Raw genomic sequence first — 24308 nt, forward strand, 5'->3', positions numbered from 1 at the left:
CCATTCTATTTATATATTATACTATATGGTTAGATATTTATGCACATTTTGAGAATAATATTTATTCATATTTGCCAACTCTCCCCATTTCACTTTGAGAAAGGAATACATTCTTTTCTTGCAAAATAAATACAGAACTTTCATATACATTTTTTTTCTGCATCTAAACAACTACCCTATGTGATAGTAATCCCCCGTCTGAGACTTAAGAAGGCTCCTAGTGAAAGTGGAATCATCTTAAAAGGAGCAGAGCTGTTCCTTCATTTAGGCAGCTGTGCCGAGGTGGGAAGATCAGCAGGAATCCAAAAATATGGACATGAGTCTGGCTTTGTGCTGACCTTGGGTAAATGAGTCTCAGTTTCTTCATCTGTAAAATACGAAGTTCGCAGGCTCTTTATAAGGAATAAATAAATATATGAAAATGTTGTATAACCATACATCACATTAGAACTGTAGAGGACATACATTTATTTCTAACACCGTTTATTCATTTAATCACTTAGAAAGGAATATTTAATTTCCATTGTCGTCTATGAATTGTGCTAGATCCTCACAGAGGAGACAATTCTGCCCTCAAGGATTGTTAGTGGAGGCTGGGGTGATAAGATATATGCATAGGACCCTTGACAGGACAGAGACAGAAGATAGTTGGGGAAGTGGGCAAAACCATAGAAGGCTTTTCAAAAGAGAGATGATTCTGTATTCTGGTGGCATTAGTATTCTTCTTTCATAAATGTTGACTCAGGTGTCTTTCTCTTCTTTAAAGTCAAAGGATGGGTGGAAAGAAAAGAATGTGGAAAAGGAATCAAACTTAGGCCTATAAATGTATTTTTAAATTTTCTTAATGTTTATTTATTTATTTTTGAGAGAGAGAGCATGCACACAAACGGGGGAGGGGCAGAGAATGAAGGAGACCACAGAATCCGAAGCAGGCTCCAAGCTCTGAGCTGTCAGCACAGATCCCGATGTGGGGCTCAAACCCGCAAACTGTGAGATCATGACCTGAGCCAAATTCAGGTGCTCAACCAACTGAGTCACCCAGGCGCCCCAAGGCTTATAAATGTATTAAATTGTAATAATTTCTAGATGGCAGGTAATTTAATTATATTTATGGATTTCAACTTATTCAAAATACAATTTTTTAGAGAAATAATTGCCATATGCTATTAAATTTTAAGAACGATGGATAATTCATATATAATTTGTAATGTTATCATAATCTGAGTGGTAATATTACTGAAGAACCTAGCATTATTTTCAGTACCTTTTAGAATCTTTTTCTTTGCATAATTATGTTGATTCAACATTAGGACTACTCCATGAATTCTTACCTTTTTTTTTTTTTAATTTTTTTTTCAACGTTTTATTTTATTTTTGGGACAGAGAGAGACAGAGCATGAACGGGGGAGGGGCAGAGAGAGAGGGAGACAGAATCGGAAACAGGCTCCAGGCTCTGAGCCATCAGCCCAGAGCCTGACGCGGGGCTCGAACTCACCGACCGCGAGATCGTGACCTGGCTGAAGTCGGACGCTTAACCGACTGCGCCACCCAGGCGCCCCTCTTACCTTTTTTTTTAATGGATATATTTCTTCCTCATTGCCAGCTCTCTTTGCTCTTGAGAGTGGTTTGGATGTATTGATTTTATTTTTTATTATGCCTTCTTCACATTTTTGTCATCCTGTGAATGTCATTCATTTTTGTAGGTGAAAGTCTCTGTTAATTTAGCCACTTCATTTGTATAATTTTAAGGAATTTTTTTCAATAACTCTGCGTTTAGTGAACTTAATTGATTATCCTTTTGTAATTTTGGCAATGAATATGTTCTTAAATCTTGCATGTAACTATTAATTTATGTAAGGACTTTCATAAGGGAAGCTTGCTACACCTTGTACCAACTGAATTTGTCAATAAAGTACCTTCATATAGATAACAGACTTCTGGTACAATATTATTCTGTGTATGGGTAAAAAACAAAAATATTTTTTCTTAAATAGGAAAGAAGTAAATCAGTTTAAAACTAGAATTTTGTCAATAGTGTGCTTTCCTGAATTTTTTCCCATTGCTAACACATGTTCTTCCCATTAATTTCATAGATTTTTATGGGACAATTGTCTGCTGTAACCTCTATAAAGTAAACTATATGTAACCCTCCACTTTTCAGGTCTGATTTGTGGTTTACAAAAGGTAGAAACAATATACTGTAGACTTTTCATCCCTTAAATGGCCATGTAAAAACAAGCTTCTACTCTTTGAAACTATTGATGATCCCTGCAGTTTTGGTAAATCATCACTGGCCCTAGAACTCAGACATGTGATACTTTCCCGACTCAAAAGTGTGTTGTCTCTTTCTGTTCTGTTAAGCATTTCAATCTCTTTTCAAGCAGTTTAAGTGTAGTTAAGAAGTGATTTCTTTTCACAATAATCTTGCTCTTTAACTTCAGTTTGTCCTTATTAAGTATCATCTCAACACATTTGGCTGAGATAATTGGGTATTGATTATCTTTGCTATGTCATTTGCAGTTCAAATTGGGTCTTTATAAACACTCGAGACTTTTTAATGGCTATTGTTTGCTCAAGGTGCATGCATAGTTTTATTCTGGGGTTTGGTTCACTGTGCTGAATTTGGGCTGAACTTCACTCACAAGAAAACAGCAGTTCAGTGATAGAGGAAGAGCACTTCCATTGCTTCTTCAAGTTTTTCCCTTTTTTTCTTGAATTCTAAGCCAATTAAGGAATTCTGAAACTTGGCTTCACTTGGGGTCACTTGGCTTTAGAACTTGGTGAGGTTGGATAGTCACAGCATGCTGCTCCCTAATTCTTTTATTCCTTTGGGCAGGACAAACTACTAATCATTATTTCCAAAAATAATAGAAATCTTATCCTTGCTTCTTCCGTATGCATGCTTAAGCACACTTTAATTTTTTAATCCCTATTATTTGTATTTATTTTACTTTACGATGAATATTTTTGTTGACTGCTCAGCCATACAGAAGAATAAATTAAAGTGACAATTATTTGTAACTATTCAATATTTTAAGATTTTTGAATATCTATGACTCACTTCGTAAAAATCTTACCATACAAGACCCTAGCAAAAAGAAAAGAATAAATATTTTGTATGCATGGTGGCATGTGAAATGAAGAGGGATTTTTAGAAGTCAAAGGAACAGAGTTCAAGTCCTAACTCTGGCCTTTCTGTGTCACTTTGCACGTGTCACTTAGTAGCTCAGACTTCCAATTGTCTCATCTATAAAATAGTGACATACTAATATCTGTTTCAGAATTGTCATGAAAATGAAATGAAATAAGATATGGGGAAACATTTTAACAACCGCAGTGCACTATATCAAAGCTCTCAAATAGTTTAGAATCTATATGAGTAAAGGGCACAAAAACTGAAATGGAGACTAATACTAACTTGAAAATTGCTGGTTACTCTTCCAACGTTTAATAGATATAATATGGAAAATTCAGAAGGCAAGCACTGAATATATTTGAAGTGGTTGGATTTGTTTCTGAGTGGAACTGGGACTGAAAAATCGGCCTTCAGGGATGGCACCTGGTTCTGCTGGCGAAAGTTCCCACAGAACAACATCATGCTAAGGAGAGCAGCTCCCTCATCACCTACCATTCCTAAGCCCTGCAACGAAGGGAATCCAGGATTGTCCAACCTGCTCTCTGATGTCGTGTAGCCTTGGCAGCTGGGGGGAGTGCAGTGCTGAGAGGCTGTTATTGAGCTCAAGGTATGGGTAAAATTTGTAATGGAAAAGAAGAATCTTCCAAATGTTCCTGCTAGGAAGGAGCAGACTTCATTCATCCATTTATTTATTCAATCTTTTGTTAAGTATTTATGGAGTATTTACTATAGTCTAGGCACTGTGCTAAAGAATACCATGGAAGATGGAGTACCTGTGGAAAGAAGAAGATGTTTGACTTTTGTCACATGATATATATTTTAATCTTTGGACTCTGATGAGTTAAAAGGTAGTATGCTCTTTACCACAAAATTATTGGGTAAATTTTCTGATTGTAGTCAATATCATATATATAGCTCTGTACTCTAACAGAAATGCTCCTTGTATATGACTGTTAAATTTGAAGGCAACAAATGCTACCATATTTTACTATATATCTTACTGAGCTTCCTACTCATATTGATTGCTATTTTAAATATAAGGGGTTGTGTTCATAGGTATGTAGTTTATTGTGTCTAATTCTGCTTATAATCAAATTAAATAAAAGCTCAATGGAAAGTAGATCTGATTTTTTAAAATGTCTGCATTTGTTCAAGGTTATTGAATTAAAAATAATTATTAAGACATACTTGAAATGTTTACTGTTTTAGAAACCAAGTCAAGGATATTTACTCTTTGTAATTTATTTTATATCTACTTAACTGATTTAAAAAATTCCTTCAGGAGTCCTAGGGAGCCTACAGAGCACAAAGAGATTTGCAAATACTCAATTCATTGCTTGTGTGCCGAACTTCATTTAAGGGCTTTATCTAAATTGTCTATTCATCAAATAAACCCACTAAGCACTATATTTCTCCAGTTTGAGGTGTGTTCACAAAGCAGCAAATACAGTAATAAGCTCAGTGAGAAGGGAACAATTAGCCTCAGTATATTTGGTATCTTGTAAGCAAAATAAGTTGATTTTACTTTTTAATCCATTTCCTTTATGTCATGATTAAATCACTCTCCCAACACACACACCAGTTGGGGCACCCGGTTCTGCCGGTGAAAGTTCCCACAGAGCAGCATCACACTAAGGAGAGCAGCTCCCTCATCACCTCTCATTCCTAAGCCCTGCAACAAAGGGAATCCAGGATTGTCCCACCTGCTCTCTGATGTCTCGTAGCCTTGGCAGCAGGTGGAGAGTGCAGTGCTGAGAGGCAGTTATTGAGTGCAGGGTGATGGCCTAGTAGGAAAGTGTTAGGAGGTGCTGTTGAATGACTAAGGGGAAGCACATAGGTTGGGGATAAGGGAACAATAGCAATATTTAGAAGGTCACTCACTAGTTTAACTACCTGGGTCATACCCAGTGATCCCAGAGCATACAATTTCCCTCATGGAAGGATTAGGAAAGGCAGGTTTATTCATACATTCAAGCAGAAAATAATCCATGAATGCCAAACACCATGCCCATTTCTTCACTCCACCAGTAAGGTGGGAAATAAAATCAACATCGTCTCTGCCTTCATGGGGCTTATACTCCAAGAGGAAAGCAGACATTAAATAAAAATTTTGGAAGACTAATATATAATTGCAATTTGTGATAACTGTTATGATGGAACACTTCAGGCTGTAGGATGGAACCATATTTTGGGATCTCATTAGATTAAGGTGTCAAAGTGATCCCTTATTATCTCAAAAAATGATATTATAATGAAGACTAGAAGGATGATTAAGAATTCTTCAGATAGGGCCGCCTGGGTGGCTCAGTTGGTTAAGCATTCAACATTTGATTTCAACTCAGGTCATGATCTTATGGTCATGAGATTGAGCCCCACATCAGACCACTTGGATTCTTTCTCTCCCTTTCTCTCTGCCCCTCCCCTGCATGCACGCACTCTTTCTCACACACACTCTTTCTTTCTTTCTCTCAAAATAAATAAATAAACATTTTAAAAAAAAGCACTATTCAGATAGATTAAGAGAAGAACTCATTTAGCGTTATATGTAGAGGCCCAGAGATAGGAATGAGTTTTAAGTGCATATTGAAGGCACTTAGATGTACTACAGGCAGAGTTCATAGTTGAAAACCATAGTTGCATGAAAAAGTGTTTTGTTTAATGTTTATTTATTTATTTTGAGAGAGAGAGAGAGAGAGCTCATATGAATGGGGGAGGGGCAGAGAGAAAGAGGAGAGAGAGAGAGAATCCCAAGCAGGCTGTGCTGTCAGTGTGGAGTTCCACTCAGGGCTCAATCTCATGAACCGTGAGATCATGATCTAAGCCAAAATCAACAGTCAGACGCTCAACCAACTGAGCCACCCAGGTGCCCTGAAAAAGTGTGTTTCTGCCAAGAGGCTCCTAAGAGGTCACTGTAAACCAATTCTAGGTTGAAGAAGAGTTCACTTGTTCATTTGTCTCTAAAGACCTTCATGTGGAATACTTGTCCAAGATTTTACTTCCCTGTCAGGGGCACCCGGGTGGCTCAGTTGGTTAAGGATCCGACTTCAGCTCAGGTCATGATCTCACAGTTCATGAGTTCAAGCCCCACATTGGGCTCTGTGCTAACAGCTAAGAGCCTGGAGCCTGCTTTGGATTCTGTGTCTCCCTCTCTCTCTGCCCCTCCCCCACTCTCTCTCAAAAATAAATAAACATTAAAAAAAAGATTTTACTTCCCTCTTATTCACTAATTCAGAATTCTTCAGTGGAGAATTGTATTTTTACCAGTCATGTACTAAACGGGGACTTCTAGGCCTGTCGTGCTATCTACTACAGTAGTCACATGTGGCTATTGAAATTGAAATTTAAATAAATTAAATTCAATAAAATTTCACAAATCACAAATTCAGTTCCTCAGTCACACTAGCCACGTATTCAGTGCTCAATAATTGAATATGGCTAGCAGCTACTGTCTCAGCACAGATATTGAACATTTCCATCATCACAGAAATTTCTATTGCACAGTTCACATAGTAGCTAATAGCCTGGGCTCTTGAGTCAGACATATCTAGATTTAAATCCTGAATGTTGCACTTACTGTATGATGCTAAGCAAGTGACTTAACATGTCTGAAATTCAGGTTAACCATGAATAAAATAAGGATGACCTAGATAATGCATATGTAAAGAACCTAACATAGCACCTGACACATAATGGACATTTTGGAAATACTTACATCTAACGGTTCTCTTCTCTTAACCAAACACCTTTGTCTTCCAGTGACTCAGTCATTCTCCCTCATCTTCCTCCATCCAGTACAAATTCATTTCAACCATATTTATACCCAAGTTTCACTTCCTTTTTCAACTAGTCATACTCCCAATCCAACCCACAATTCTAAATTAATCCAAACTTGTTCTCTGTTCCAGCTGAGTCTGCCAAACCTTGTTGGAGGAAATCATTTCACTGTTGAGATTATCAGCCTTATCAGTGTGCAGCCTCCTGGTTCATCTGGTGGACTACCAGAGAACTTGGCAAGCTTTTGACAATATCTCTTGGGCTAATCTTCTCATTTTGATAGTACCTGTCCTAACTGCAGTCTTTTCACCTTTGTATCAGCAAATGGCTATATCCTGGAATGACTTCACTGAACTTCCCTCCCCTGTATCTCCCAAGTGTATATTTTTTATTTATAGGGTTTCCCAAAAGCCAGTTTTGGGATCAGTGTAAGGCTACTTTAGAAGTATTTGATTCATGTTAAAAAATACATCTACTTGTACCTGACCCTTGCCTACTGAATGAAAATCTTTAGTAGTGGGAATGGGGGAATGTGTACATGTTTAAAGCTCCTCAGGTGATTTTGTGACCTAAATTTGGGGTACACACCAAGAGAGCTGTAGACACCTTTGCTCATAATCTCTGATTGCTTTTTCACACTCTTTAATATTAATGTGGCTGTTTCAATTTCTTCCCAGCAGTTGACATGTAGGCTGCACTTTTCAGAGCTCTTCAATGAGTTGTTAGAGCATCTGTCTTGCCTGTGGTCATCACACTTAATCTCTCCTTGCTGGCACTGTTAACACACTCCCACTGGCGGCTTGCCAAGTTTGAAAGTAGCAAGAAAAGCTCCTTTGCTGTGTCCTGGCTGTGCTCCAAAGCTTCATTTTTGGTCTTTTTGTCTGACCATTTAATGCAAACTGTAGATCATAGATGACACTGGTAGAAGAGTTCATGTAACCAAGAGTGTAATCTCAGGAAGATAGAAGTCTCACAGTTATGTAATAGTTTGCACATGAATATTGCTCTGTAAAATTTTAACTTAATTCAAATTGTGTTTTCTACTGGGCATAACATTTGGCATTCCAGAGAAAAAATGAACTTTCAATGCTTTTTACAATTTTTTTCATCTATTAGTGTGTTGTGTATATCATTTATAGTGAATTTCTTGGCTCCAGTTATCTTTTTGGCGGTTATCAAAAACTTAAAATGTAATGAGTTTGAGCCCCTCGTCGGGCTCTGTGCTGACAGCTTAGAGCCTGGAGCCTGCCTCAGATCTGTGTCTCCCTCTCTCTCTCTGCCCCTCTCCTGCTCACACTCTGTCTGTCTCTCTCAAAAATCAGTAATAAGCATTAAAAAAATTAAGTAATTAAATAGTCACTGATAGAAAGGAACATTTCAGTGAAAATAGCTAAATGATCAAAAATGAACATGTAATTAGCAAATAAACTTAAATACGAATATATATGTATATATATACTTGTGTAGTGTTATATTTATATAAATATCTAATATGTATACTATTTATATACAGGCATAGATTAATGTAAATATTGCTGTGTTTAAGAAGAACGTTGCCACTAATTATTCATTACACAGTAGAATCTCAAGTATCAGTTTCCTAGTGGAATTATAATGAATAATCATAGACTTGTGGAAATAATGGATTAGGAAACAAGTAGAAAAAGATAAAAAGTCAGAGAATCTTGATTAAATCTCAGTTGAACCTTTACTTAACGTGTAGCTATGAGCAGGTTACTGAACATTTCTGAGCCTTAGTTTCCTCATTATAAAATAACCTTTCAGGAGGTTGTTGTAAAGACAAAATGGAATAAATGATAAATGGTAATACATTATAAGATAAATTCACTTGTTGCTAAGGTCACAGGGCACTGTACAATTCTGAAATATCTTATAAATTCTCTAAGAATACATTATGTAGCACTTTAGTTAATTTATGGGAATAGCAACTCACTCTTACCCATCTTAGTATCCTTGAAAGATTATCATAGAGTAAATCTTAAATCTTACTAAATAAAATGAAGTATATTTTATTAAGTTTTTTATTTCTGAAAATTGGCAATTCATATGCATGGATGTTTTGTGTTTTGCTAATAATCAAAACATTTATTTAGCCAGAATTTCTTTTTTCCTCAACATTGCCATCTGCTCTTTTTCTTTGTTAAATAAAGGCCAGTTTTCATACTTTTCCTAACATACTAGACATTTAAAATTTTAGTATATGATTTCATTTTTACTTGGGATAGTTAGGATAAATAATGGCTATATTTGTTGAGCCCTCAAAGTGTGATGGACACAATGTAAACTATTTTACATGTATTTAATCCTCACAACAGTCCGATGAAATGGCTTGTGTTCCCCATTTACTGATGAAAAAATAAGGTGCAAAATAGGTTATCTTTCTCTAAAATCATCCTTTCATAGACAAAATGGAAGTTTGAACTTAGGCAGTCTGATTCCCAGAACCTAGGCTCACACATTTAAGCCATTGCTAATATTGCATAATCTGCAGATCTGCTTGTGAATGTTCTCAGAATACAAGATTTGGTCACCATGATTCCTGGGGAGATTGACCTGGAGATTCTTGGGTCCAATAGCAACCATATGAGTAAAACTCTCCTGGAACCCTAGTAATGCTTCCTGACTTGTTCTATAAAAATAAAAAAATTAAAAAATTAAAAAAAAACCACCATAATTATATGGAATCAATTTCACATATTCAGTAGTCAGAGATACAAAAGGAAAAATAACCCATCCAAGAGAGTGGTTTACATAGATTCTGATCAGAATAAGTTGTCTGAGTAAAATTGGTTTCTAAAATCACATCACAATTTTATGCAGACATTTGTATGTACAGGTTATGTTTATTGTATTTTACTGTCTTGAGCTTGTAAATACTAGTGAATAATTATTAGTTCACTTAAAGTTATTATTAGATCTAATTGTAATTTGTATATTTGCTGAAACATGTAATCAAAATTGTGCATTGAATTATTCAAGAGTCAGAAACTAGAAAATTTTATATAATTTAGTTTATACAGCTAATCCTTATGGTTAAACTGTAGGGACAGGCCTGAAAGCTAATTTTCCTCTCATAAACAGTGCTAGAGTAAATTATTATAATGTCTTAAACCCTTCAGGTTTTTGCTTTGTTCCCTGTCACTGTATTGCTATACCTCAAGAGAAGTAATTCTTTTTCTCAGTTGAAATGAACTTCAAGTGAAACTAAGGCCCAACTTACCATCACATACAAAGAAACATTTTCTTGTACTTTATATACACAGGCATGTACATTTGAACATACATGGACACACATATACCCACACACAGAAGCCCCTACAAACAAATGGATTAATTTCAGGAAGTATATTGAAAAGTGTTTTTAAGAACTAATAACCATTTCCCATAGAAATAGTGTTATGAGGGGGCGCCTGGGTGGCGCAGTCGGTTAAGCGTCCGACTTCAGCCGGGTCACGATCTCGCGGTCCGTGAGTTCGAGCCCCTCCAGGCTCTGGGCTGATGGCTCGGAGCCTGGAGCCTGTTTCCGATGCTGTGTCTCCCTCTCTCTCTGCCCCTCCCCCGTTCATGCTCTGTTTCTCTCTGTCCCAAAAATAAATAAAAAACGTTGAAAAAAAAATTAAAAAAAAAAAAAAAAGGAAATAGTGTTATGTTATTACCCCACTACAAAAGATTATTTATTTCACATTTTACATAATTTTAAATAATGCTTTTATGGGATTGTCCTCTCCTAATTTTGCCCCCTAGACACCAGAAACATAATCTTCTGCACCACTAACTAGGAGACCCTACACCACTATCGCCCATAATAACCATGCTGTTTTCAATGGTATATATGCTTTTGGCAGCTGTTATCAAAACCAGTGATATCTGGTTAGAATAATCTTGTAGATGTTAAGAAGCTATGTTTATATTTTCAAAGTGATAATAGATGGTTTTGTTCTGAATTTTCAAATTCTGAACTCTCAGTAGTTTTTAGTGTTATCAAATGAGTAGACTATGTACTGGTGGCACAAAACTATGTTTACTGAAACCAAAAAATACTGAACACAAAGTATGTGCTATAAAATATGCTAATCCAACTTGCATTTAATTCATTTATTGTTATTCTCCAGTTGTCAGCATCATATATTGCTAGTAGCTGAGAAGTTACATAGGGGATTTCAATGCACAAATTTGGGGATGGGGGGCATTCAGTTCATAGCAACCTGTAATTGGAGAGTAGGTATATGAATTTTGTCTACGTGGTATTTTTTAATTTTTTTAAAATTTAGAACTCCTTGGAAAAGCCAAGCACTCTCCACTTGCCACAGTCCTTGCCACTCCCTACTGTCTCATTCCTTGACAGACACTTAATAGTGTTGTCTACCAAGCCTTAGTAGATACTTGAATTATTGACTCTTGATTTAAACCATTTGGAGAGTCAAAATTTATAAAGATTTTGGTATTAAATTTAGTTTTGATTCTCTCTTATAGGATGGAGAACCTAATAAGGGGAAGGAATCCCCCACAATATCAGAGAAGTCCTTGTAAAGAAGTTCGTGCAGCACTCAGGAAGAGGCCTGAAGAAGAGTGTAAGTATGTTTAATAGGGTTATGTTCTAGATAGAGTTTGGTGAGTAGCATTTACAATAAAGGATTAACTTTTAAGTGATTAGTCAAATAACAGAAGTACTTAATAAATATTTATTGAATCAAATTCAATTTATTTTTAAAACCGTATGACTAAATGATGCCTTGATTCAGACACTAGGAACATTGTTCTGTTGACTGTTTCTCTTGTACATCAAGATATTCTACTGATAATTGGGTTCCATGTTCAAATGAGATTGGAAAAGGCTGTATAGTCTACCACGTCTTTGTTAGATATTCATACCATGAATATTAATGTTTCTGAGGAGTCCTGATGTAAAAGAAACTTTTGAAATGTCTTTCAAATCAATAGTTTCCGGTTTCATTTGACCACAACACTCTTTCAACATTTTTTAAAACTGAGAACCCCTTGAAAACCATTGCATTAGACTAAAGAATAAATAGCTAATGGTAAACATAAAACCATTGCTCAAAAGGAAACATTTGATCAAAAACATTGATCAAAAGGAAGCAATCAAATTTATGAAAATATTTTGAAAGATGGAAGTCATATATCTTACCATAAAATCATTTTATTCCATCTGCAGATTAGTAAATATTAGAATATGGAATTGTCTATGGAGACTTTATTTTAATATTTCTAGCCTGTAGCATTGTTGGAGACGTTTGACATAATATTTGCATTTTAAGTTTATAAGATGACCAATAATACTAACTTTCCTCTTGCTATTTGCATATAATTATTTTCAGGGAACTAAGACACATTCTATTATGACCAAAATGTATGCGATTTTTTTTCCTTTTACAGAAACTTACATTTTATAAGGATAGAGCTAATGTGGTTGGTTCACTGGCATATGTAGTTTAATTGACTTTTTAGATAATATTGGCATTTTAAATTAGTTTCGAGTATGCAGTTCTGAGTAAAGACCATATAATTAGAACTGGGCACACTCATGGCAGGTAGAGTGTTTTCATTCTATTTTGTTTTATTATAAAGTTAATAGACAATCCGATTGGGTTATCATCTATGTCATTCAGGATAGTGTTAGTTTTTTTAGTGTTAGTTTTCTTTTATTTCATAGATTTATTGCTTTTAACACTATAACAATATCCAATTAAAACTAAAATTTGAAAATGAAAATTGAATTCTGGGCATGATAAAATTAAAAGTATAAGAAGCAGACTCTTACATAAAAGTACTGCTCTTTTATTGGGTTCATAGGGAAGCTCTGGGGTTTCTCCTCTATGCTGGTTTACCACAAATAGCTTAGTTCTCTATAAGTTTTATTTTAAAACTTATAAGAAAGTTTTGTGAATGAATCTACCAATGATTCTCTCAGAATTGCTATTTAACATATATAAAGTGTTTTTTCAAAACTCTGAGTTAGTCTAGGCCAGAGGTTGACCATTGAGTCCATTGACCAAATCCAGCCTGACACTTGCTTCTGTAAAAAAAAAAATTTTTTTGAAACATAGCCATCTCTGTTTCTTTAGGTATTGTGTATGGCTGCTTTCACACTACAGAGGAAAAGTTGAGTAATTATGACAGAGATTAGATGGTTCACAAAGCCAAAAGTATTTACCTGATTCTTTACAGGAAAGGGTTTCTAAAGCCAGATCTGGGCCATTGGTTCTCAAAGTATGCTCTCCAGAGCAAACACAGTAGCAGCATCTGGGAAGTTGTTAGAAGTGCAAATTTTAAGAGCTGTGATCCACAACTACTGAATCAAAACCTCTGAGAGTTGGGTGCAGTAATCTGTGTGTTTAGAAGAAACCCTGCAGAGCATTCTGATGCCAACTTAAATTTGAAAACCACTAGGCTAAGTCAAATGACTGGCTGCAGATGATAGTAAATCATCATGGATACAAAAGACTAATGAAGGTGGGCATATTTTAGAGTTAAGTTTTATTCTTGTCTTATGGAAGGTATATAACATAACTGATGCTTGTATTCACAAGCAAGTCCTCATCAATTGGATTGTGGCAGTCAGGGCATTTTTCAAATATCATCTCAGGAACTCAGTTGGGTTGACTAAGTTATTGAACATGGGAAGACATAATAAGAAATAAGAAACTTATAAAATGTTATTCTTTTCTAGAGAAGTCTTCGTTATCCCTTGTTAGTATAATGAACAATTCTTCTTGCTTTGTTACCAAACAGTGTTAATTCCCTAAGAAATCCTCTTTTTCAGAATGGAAGCAGTATATCATATTAATTAATTAATACATTAACTTCAGAGTCTCACAGAAGAGTTTATTCTCTAATGTGACACTAGTATGACCAGCTGCAGGAATCTGGTATTATTTTTTTTTAATCTAAGACGCCATTTACTAATCTGAAAAATGAGGATAGTGATAGAGTCTACCGTATAGTGTTGTTTTGAGAATTAAAGGAAGGTATTTATACAGGCATACCTTGGAGATATTGTGGGTTCAGTTCCAGACAATGGGAATATCATAAAGTGAATATCACCATAAAATGAGTCAAATGAATTTTTTTGGCTTCCCAGTGCATATTAAAAGTTATGTTTATACTGTGGTCTGTCAAGTCTGCAATAACATTATGGTTAACAAAGTGATGTACAATCTAAATAAAAAAATACTTTATTTCTAAAAAGTGCAAACTGTATCTGAGCTTTCAGTGAGTTGTAATCTTCTTGCTGGTGGAGAACCTTGCCTCAGTGTTGATGCCTGCTGCCTGATGAGGGCAGTGGTTGCTGAAGGTTGGGATTGCTGTGGTGATTCCTTAAAATGAGACAACAAAACATTTTGTATACTGATTTACTTTTCACGAATGATTTCTCTGTAATATGTAATGCTGTTTGATACCATTTCACCTATGGTAGAACTTCTTTCAAAATTGGAGTCAAATCTCTCAAACCCTGCCACTGCTTTATCAACTAACTTTATGCAATATTTTCAATCGTTTGTTGTCATTTTAACAATCTTCACAGCATCTTCACCAGGAGTAGTTTCCATCTCACAAAACCACTCTCTTTGCTCATCCATAAGAAACAACTTATCTGTTAAGGTTTGATCATGAGATTGCAGCAATTCAGTCACATCTTCAAGCTCCACTTCTAATTCTAGTTCTCTTGCTAGTTCCCCCACATCTGCAACCACTTCCTTCACTGAAGTCTTGAGTCCCTCAAAGTCATCCAGGAGGTTGGAATCAACTTATTCCAAACTTCTGTTAATGTTGACATTTTGACCTCTTCCCATGAATTACAAATGTCCTTAATCACAAATGTCTAATGGTGAATTCTTTCCAGAGTTTTCAATTGACTTTGCCCAGAGTCATCAGAGAAATCACCGTATAGGGCAGCTATAATCTTACAAAATGTATTTCCTAAATAATAAAATGTGAAAGTCTAAATGATTCCTTGATCCATGGACTGCAGCATGGAGGTTAGGTTAATAGGCAGAAAGACAATATGAATCTTGTTGTACATGAGAGCTCTTCAGTGACCAGATATATTGTCAGTAAGCAGTAATATTTTGAAAGGAATCTTTTTTTCTAATCAGTGGGTCTCAACAGTGGACTGAAATATCTGGTAAACTGTGCTACAAACAGATGTGCTGTCATCCAGGCTTTGTTCCATTTATAGAGCATAGGCAGAGTAGATTTAGCATAATTCTTTTTTTTTTAATTTTTTTTAAAAAATTAGTGTTTATTTTATCTTTGAGAATGAGAGACAGAGCATGAGTGGGGGAGGGGTAGAGAGAGAGGGAGACACAGATTCTGAAGCAGGCTCCAGGCTCCAAATTGTCAGCACAGAGCCCATAAGCACAGAGCCCTATGCAGGGCTGGAACTCACAAACCAGATCATGGTTTGAGATCATGGTTTGAGATCATGACCTGAGCCAAAGTTGGACACTTAACCCACTGAGCCACCCAGGCACCAATGATTTAGCATAATTCTTAAAGGTCCTAGGAATTTTGGAATGGTCATTGAGCACTGATTTCAGCATAAAGTCACCAGCGGCTCTAGTCCCCTAAGAGGAGAGTCAGCCTGTCCAGGCACTGATTTTTCCTTTCTAACTAGGAAAGTCCTAGATGACATCTCCAAACAATAGAAGTCTGTTTTATCCACATTAAAAATCTGTTGTTTAGTGTAGCCATCTTCATTAATTATCGCAGCTAGATTTTTCTGGATAACTTGCTGCAGCTTCTACATCTGCACTTATTACTTCACCTTTCATTTTTGTGTTATTAGAGTTGGTTTCTTTCCTTAAATTTCATGAACTAATCTCTACTAGCTTCAGACTTTTCTTCTGCAGCTTCCTCACCTCTCTCAGCCTTCATAGAATTGAAGAGAGTTAGGACCCTGCTCAGGATTAGGCTTTGGTTTAGCGGACTGTTGGGGCTAGTTTGATCTATCCAGACCATGCAAACTTTATCCAGATTAGCAATAAGGGTATTTTGCTTTTTTATCATTCATGTGTTCACCGAAATAGCATATTTAATTTCCTTCAAGAACTTTTCCTTTGCATTTACAACCTGGCTAACTAGCACAAGAGTCTTGGCTTTTGGCTTACTGTCCTCACTGAGCTTAATCATCTCTAGCTTTTGATTTAAAATTAGAGACATGTGATTATTCCTTTCACTTGAACACTTACGAGGGTTATTAATTGACTTATTTCAATATTGTTGTGTCTCAGAAGATACAGAGGCTTTAGGAGAGGGAGAAAGATGGCAGGTGGTGAAACAGAACACATACATTTATTGATTAAACTTGCCATCTTACATGAGCATAGTTTGTGGCTCCCCAAAACAATTGTAATAGCAATATCAAAGATCACATGATATCACCATAACAAATATAATAGTAGTGAAAAAGTTTGACATATTGTGAGAAAACTGAAATGTGACAGAGATGTGAAGTGAGCAAATGCAGTTTGAAAAATGATACAGATAGACTTGCTTGACACTGGGTTGCCACAAACCTTTAGTTTGTAAAAACACAATTATCTGTGAAACAATCAAGTGCCATGAAATAAATTGAGGTATGCCTGTATTAAGTACTTGGTGTAGAACCTGGGACATAGTTTTCTTTTCTTTCTTCTCTGTTTTGTTTCACTTATTATTATTCTTATTTCAAACTTAGCATCTGTGTGAAGATAATAAAGCATGTTTCTGATCACAGAAATGGAAATTAATAGAAATTACCACCACTATCTTTAGAAACAATAATGCACAGCAAGCAACAGTTTGTGAACAAATGACATAAATCTGAAATTCTTGCAGCAGTGTTAAATAATAATTCATGTTAGGTAGTAATTTTCTCACACAGCAGCATTGTTCTTTATTATTCTACAAATTCCATATGGGATCTTGACCAAGACTTGCTGGGTCAATTCCCATGGAAAGCTGCCACCTTAGAAAGCCATCATAGAAAGCTAAATGTGGCTTCCCCTTTGAATTGGAAGGAACAGTAGAAATTGACTCCTTTAGATGCAAGGAGAAGTCTCTTTTATTTGGAGATATTGCATACAGAAGGTTTTGCTAAGTAGCATAATTCATACTGCTCTCTTTTATAATATTTTATACTTTTCTGCAGTATTTTCAAGTGAAGATCAACATTAGGTCACCAGACATAGCTCTTAACCAATTATTTCATGTGAATTATATCTTGATATTTTACATCTAGCATAGTCAAGCAAACTTTCAGTAAAAATAAATTGCTCCCTGTAAAAGACAGGCTTTGAAATATGCTCAACTTACATCCTATTAAAAAAAACAAAGATATAAATTTGTCTGCCAAACCACAGCCCCATTCAGCTACAGCACTACATTCTGTTTTATTCCTAGGTAAGCCTCTGTAAAGAGTCATCTATACTCACCCCATTTACTTATTTCCCACTCAGTCGTCCAAACCCATGCAATCTGGGTCCTACCCAGTCACTCAACTAAAATAGCTTTCATTCAGACCACCAATAATTTCTTTGTGTTGCTGTTATTTGTTTTTAATTGCCATGCAACAGATTACACAAACTTAGTGGCTAAAACATCATTTATTATCTTGCAGTGCCTGTGGGTTGGGAGTCCAGGGTGGACTTAGCCAGGTTCTCGGCTTCAGGATCTTACCAGGAGCTCAGTTGAGGAAACATCCATTTCTGAGCTTACTCAGGTTGTTGGAAGAATTTGTTTCCTTGTGGTTGTATGGCCAAAGCCCTGCTTTTTGCTGGCATCTAGCAGGAAGCCATCTTTAGGTGTTAGATACCTCCTACAGTTCCTTGCTACATGTATGTTCTCAGTGGCTGCTCACTTCATTGAGACAACAAGGAGACTCTGTCCTCAGGGAAGGCCCTATCCATCTTTTAAGGGCTTCCAGCCGATTAAGCCAGGCTCACCCAAGATAATCTCACTTTTGTTTAATTCACAGTGAACTGATTTGGGACTTTAACTACACCTTCACCTTTTCCATATTCTGTTGGTGTCATAGACTCTAAGTCTAAAGTTCTCTTTTGGCCAGCAAAAGAGCAGATGCAGGATTAAAGCAAGAGATGGCTAATGTCTGGTAAAAGACAAGAGCCCCAAACAAGGGTCCTTGCCCATTTTTATTAAGATCAGAAGGCTTACAAACATGGCGATGGATGTGCACAAAGAGACAATGAATCTGTGAACATTAACTTGTGGACGTGAGCAAAAGAGGGTTTTGAAGATACTTGGGATTAGGGGTCTGGGTTAATACAAAACAAAATCTGGGATCTGGGCAGTTGGAAGGAAGGTCGTTTACAGGGGGCATGAAGCAGCACCTCTGTTTATCTTAGCTAGTCTAGGGGATGAGACAGGTAGGGGAAATAACCTCAGGGTTGACAAGGCACCTTTTCTTTTCTTAACCATCTCCGTTCTGGTCTGCTTTGCCTGCAGTGGAGTGGTCCATAGTCCAATTCACCAATTTACCGAACTTGGCCCTATTCTCCTGTGAAAGCAGCCTTTATGCTATAGTACTAAATTAGGGGTGCTTCCACCATGAATATCTAATCTTGTTTATTTCATATACCTATGTATTGGGCACCTTTGTGCCCGTTCCTATTTTGGGCCTTTGCCCCTCCCTTTGTATTCTGGGGGCCCTGGACCTCCTCTCTATTTTGGGGTGCCTTTGCACCTCCCTATTCCTGGTACCTTTGCATCTCCCTATTCATGAGGTGCCAATCTGGTTTACCCAAACTTGAGTGTAAGCATTTTATGGCTTTGTATTTCTTTATGCCTTGTTAACCCATTGGTGTAAGCCCAGGGCATTCCTAAACTTACCACCCACATATTGGCTATAAACAAATCACAGATCTTACCCGTATCCAAGGGGAGGGAATTATATAGGGCTTGAACTTGGGGTTCTGAACTTGGGGTTATGATGACCATGGGGCCACCTTAGAATTCTGCCTACCACTTGCTAAATTCAGTGAACAAATTTTATAATGTCCTTTTTATTTAACTTCTTAGCACAAATCAATGCTATTGATTCTCTTTTGAAAGAAATTTTTTTGACTACCATAATATAATACTGATTTTTGTCCGTCTCTGATTACTTTTTTGCATGCTCAACTTGCTATTTCCATCCATTACATATTAAAATTTCTGAAGACTGTTTGAATTCTTCTTCCAAAAATACTCTTTCCATGAACAATCTAATTACACTCACAGCATCAATTATTACTATAATCAGATTCCTCACAGATTGGTACCTCCAACCCAGGCCTCTCTCCATATATCGGAATATCTACTTGACACATTCCCTGGTTTTCTTAAAAGTACCTCAAAGTGGATGGCTCAGTTGGTTGGGTGTCTGACTTCTGCTTGGGTCATTATCTCACAGTTCATGAGTTTGAACCCCATGTCAGGCTCTTTGCTGACAGCTTGGAGTCTGGAACCTGCTTTGGATTCTGTGTTTCATCTCTCTCTCTGCCCCTACCTGGTTCATACTCGGTTGGTTTCTCTCTCTCTCTCTCTCTCTCTCTCTCTCTCTCTCTCAAAAATAAACATAATTTAAAAAAAATACCTCAAAGTCTCAAAATCAGTGCTCTTTCCCTCAAAACCTGAGCTTCTTCCACGGTTTTTTTTTTTTTTTTTGTCTGCATGTTGTATCTTCTGAACTGTCCAGTTTCAAAAGACATAAAGCTAGAAGTGATTTTGTTCATACCTTTTTCTCACTTTCCTCCTATAGCCACCATAATTTCAAGGCTTCTTAATTTTGCCTTCTGAATACATTTTGAATCTGCTCACAAATCATTTCCTTTGCAAAGATTTTAAGATTCTACCAGATAATCCAAAAAGTGGTTCTCCTATATACACTTCTTAAAATCTTTCATTTTGAAATGATCCTATGGATTTCCATTGCTCATTCAAGAAAGACAAAAGCCTTACTATAGTTTATAGGACCTCCAAGAGTCTAACTTGTACCCACCCCTTCAACTTCATCTCACACTCTATCCCTTTACTCTCTGTATTTCAACCACATGGGTGTTCTTTTAATTCCTGAACATATTCAGTGATAGGGGGACAGAATATACATATTTCTAAATGGTATAGAATCAGAGAACAACAACAAAAATTACCTTGGAAAGGAAGAGTATACCTTTGAAAAATATTGAATGTAGAAATGAAAAAAAATAAAGTAGTATGATTTTTTTAATAATCACAAGAATATAAATATTATATTAAATACCTGCAACGTATAAAGAGATTTTTTGAACATTTATTTATTTTTGAGAGACAGAGAGAGACAGGGCACAAGTGGAGGAGGGGTAGAGAGAGAGGGAGACACAGAATCTGAAACAGGCTCCAGGCTTTGAGCTGTCAGCACAAAGTCCAAAGCAGGGCTCAAACCCACAAACCTCGAGATCATGACCTGAGCTGAAGTAGTACACTTAATCAACTGAGCCACCCAGGTGCCCCATTGCAAAGTAAAAAATAAGGAAAAGGCAGAATTTTTTTTTCGACAAGTAAAAAGCAGAAATAAAAATGAACTCTGATGAGGAAAGGTATTAGAAGAAACTCGACATAATCTTCATGGGAGTCCATAAAAGAAAATTTGACATTGTAAAATGTTAGATGTTTTTAAAATTTTTAATTGTTATTTATTTATTTTTGAGAGAGAGAGAGAAAGAGAGAGAGAGAGCCAGCAGGGGGGGAAAGGGGCAGAGAGAGAATCTCAAGCAGGCTCCATGCTAATCATAGAGCCTGACATTGGGCCTCAATTCCATGACCCTGGTATCATGACCTGAGTTGAAATCAAGAGTCAGACGCTCAACCAATTGAGCCACCCAAGCACCCCAAAATATCAGATATTTGAAGAACAAATATAGAAAACCCATGAATACAAGGGAAATATGCCCCCCCAAAAGATGAAGGGAAATAATGACAAATATATGAAGAAATAAAAAATGAGAATCCAACCTAAGAATTACAAATTGTTTTAAGAAAGAAATCAGAGTGATTCAAAGGAAAAAGTCATCAGACTTAGTTGAGTATACTTCTCCAGGTAATAAACACATGTGACTACATATAAAAATCTCTTACAGTATGCTATACAGTCACTTAAATGAGATCTGCCTCCAGAAACATCTAGACAAACATTTTTACTTAAAAATTTTTAATGTTATTTATTTTTGAGAGAGAGAGGCAGAGTGTGAGTAGGAGAGGGACAGAGAAAGAGGGAGACACAGAATCCAAAGCAGGCTCCAGGCTCTGAGCTGTCAGTACAGAGCCCAACATGGGGCTTGAACTCACAGACCAGGAGATCACTACCTGAGCCAAAGTCAGATGCTTACCCAACTGAGCCACCCAGATGCCCCTTGATAAGCTTTTTTAAATCACACTATCAACTCTTTGAAGAGCAAGATATCTGTCTTATTTACCCTTATATCAGCCACACATAATGTAGTGTCTCGAACTTAGGAGATATTTAACAAATATTTCAGAAAAGTGAAGAAATTAATTACTTAACTTTTAAAATAAAAGTGTACCATAAGAGTCCCCTTGAAAGAGAGGGGAAGAGGAGAGAAAGAATTAGAAACAGACAAAGACAAAGAAAGAGAGAAAGAAAGAGAGAAACAAAGGAAAAGAGGAAGGAGGAAAGGAAGGGAGGGAGCAAGAATGGAAGGACAAATTTTTCATTTTAAAACAGATGCCAAGAACTCAGTTTTCCCTGATTTTCCCTTCTAATTTTCCCTGAAAATTATTCAGTGAAAGGACTCTGAAAGCTTAAAAGAAGAAGAAAAACTGGCTGGGACTTCAGTAATTGAGGAAAGACAACATTGTGTGTTTTTTGAGTTTTGTTTTGTTTTTTTTTTTTTTTTATCTTCCATATATCCCTGGACTGGACACCATAGACAACTGCAAACTGGCACTGTCAAAAGACATGAGTAACAACAACAACAACAACAAACACATAGTAATAAGCAAGAAAAGTCTGTTCTTCCAATCCAAAGGAATGGGAGAGAAGCCCAGTAGATATCTCTTAGAGAGCCCTAACCAACATTCTAAAATCCCAGCTGACAAGCACTTTAATCCACCTTCAGTAGCAGGTAGCAGGGGAGAGTGGCTGTGAAAGCCTGTGTTTTCCTGCCTTCCACCCAGTGGCATAAGTAGACCCAGACCCTGTGGTTTCTGTGCCTTCCCAGAAAGGTACTCTGAACATTAGGGTTCCCAGAAAGGCACTTTCATTGTGGCAGATGTCACCAGTAGTGTGTGAGCAATAGCCCACAGTGCCAGAAGAATAAAGCAGACCAGAATAGCATTAGCATTACAAGGATTAGAAAACTGCCATTGTAATTAAAACCCACAAAAGTAGTCCAGAATCTATATGCTAAATCTAAGTAGGATAAGTGCCTGGTAAAAGTAGAAGATTCTTACAGGTTCAAGAGTCTCCAACCATAACAACCAGAAATGTCCAAGATAGGATTGAAAATTGTATTATTCTGGGGTGCCTGGGTGGCTCAGTCGATTGAGCATCCAACTCCAGCTCAGGCCATGATCTAATGGTTCGCGAGTTAGAACCCTGCATCAGGCTGTCTGCTGTCAGTGTGGAGCCAGTTTTGGATCTGCTGTCTTCCTCTCTCTCTGCACCTCCTCTACTCACACTCTGTCTCTCAAAAATAAATAAACATTAAAAAAAAAGAAAACTGTATTATACCAATGGATTTATTATATATTTGTAAGGTAAAAATGGTATTATACTAGTATATCAAGAACAAGGAAAACCACAATTATCTGACACCAGTACTAAGATGAATCAGATGTTGAAGTTATATGACAAGGGATTGAAGTAGGCATTACAAAAATGCTTCAACAAACAATTACATAATCTCTTGACACAAGTGAAAAAAATAGAAAATCTCAACAAAGAAATAAGTTATTAAAAATAGAAATCATATAACTGAAAAGTTTAATAACCAAAATAAAAATCTTGCTGAATAGACTCAATAGTAGAGTGAAAATGGCAAAGAATAAGGTAAGTGAGCTGGAAGACAAATTATTCAAATTTACTCAATCTGAACAACAAAGAGAATAATAGACTTAACAAAAATGGACAAAACTTCTAGAATTTCTGTAAAAATAATAGGGTCTTAGAAAGAGAAGAGAAAGAGCATCTAAAAAAAAAAAGAATTTGTAATAGTATTGGTTATACTTCCCAAATTGTTAAAAGACATAAGTTTAGAGATTCAAGAGGCTAGATGAACTCTAAAAATGATAAAAGCTAAAAATCCCCAATAAGATATGTCATAATTAAACTTATGAAAACTAAAGATAAAGAAGAAAATCTTAGAACCAGAGAGAAATAACAAAGACTTAGCCCTTTACCTATAAAGGAACACAAATTCTAATGATGTGAAAGAAGAACAACAAAATTGAGTAAAAATAGAACTAAACTTAATAGGACATTCTTTTCTGTCATATTTTATTGTTGAAGTAAAAATTATAGCAGAACTTGATAAAGTGCACAACGTATGTAGAAGAACTAATTAACATAAGAACATATATGAAGTAGGGAGAGTAAAGGGACCTAAATGTAAATAAGGATCTCTATTTCACACGAAGTGGTAATGACATTGAAAATCCAGTAAATTGTGATAGTTACATAGTTATGTTATACAGAGCAACCGCTAAGAAAATTATACAAAATTATATACTCAAAAATCATAAATAAATAAAAATAAATTATAAATAAAAATTGAGCTAAAAATATCCAAATAACCCATATGAAGGCAAGAAAAAAAAAAAGCCAGAGGAATGAAAAACCAAGGAACAAACAAAAAATAATAAAATGGCAGCATTAAGCCTTATGACATCGATAATTACATTAATTATAAATGGTGTAAATGTTTCAATTAAAAGGCAGAGCTTGTTGGAGCACCTGATTGGCTCAGTCACTTGAGCTTCCAAGTCATGATTTTGGCTTAGGTCATGATCTCAGGGTCACGGGATTGAGCCCACCATTGAATTCTGTGCTGAGCTTGGAGGCCTGTTTAAGATTATCTTTCTCTCTACCTCTGCCCCTCCCCTGCTCATGTTCTCTTTCTCTCTCTCTCTCTCTCAAATTAAAAAAAAAAAAAAAAAAAAAAAGGTAGAGCTTGTCAGATTGGATAAAAACGAAAGACAACATGTGTTGCCTATAAAAAAAATCTCTTCAAAGACACAGATGATTAAATATAAAAGGGTAAAAAAGTATATATATATCTCATACTATTTAAATGAAAGCTAGAGGGACTATAATTATATTTTTAAAAAGTTCAAAATCAAACATAATAAAGAAAGTCATTCCATAATGATAAACAATCCT

At 36.1% G+C, this 24308-nt stretch overlaps 1 protein-coding gene across 11 annotated transcripts in view; it reads left to right on the plus strand.

Annotated features, from left to right (window-relative positions):
* LRRC7 (leucine rich repeat containing 7) overlaps nt 1-24308 on the plus strand; it is a 567116-nt gene that overhangs the window by 90273 nt on the left and 452535 nt on the right. For 10 of the 11 annotated variants that reach the window (XR_005788652.1, XR_005788653.1, XM_040470602.1 and 7 more), the window contains exon 2: nt 11405-11502. Coding sequence is in view for 8 of the 11 variants with exons in the window: in XM_040470602.1 (XP_040326536.1) it covers nt 11405-11502 (98 nt within the window). In the remaining 3 variants the exon portion in view is untranslated. Of the gene's footprint in view, nt 1-11404; nt 11503-24308 lie in introns of those variants that run through there. The other variant, XM_040470603.1, reaches the window with a different exon arrangement.

This window comes from Herpailurus yagouaroundi, unplaced genomic scaffold (genome assembly GCF_014898765.1).
Source record: "Herpailurus yagouaroundi ecotype Mexico unplaced genomic scaffold, PumYag 77, whole genome shotgun sequence".
In the NCBI taxonomy this organism is placed as follows: domain Eukaryota; kingdom Metazoa; phylum Chordata; class Mammalia; order Carnivora; family Felidae; genus Herpailurus; species Herpailurus yagouaroundi.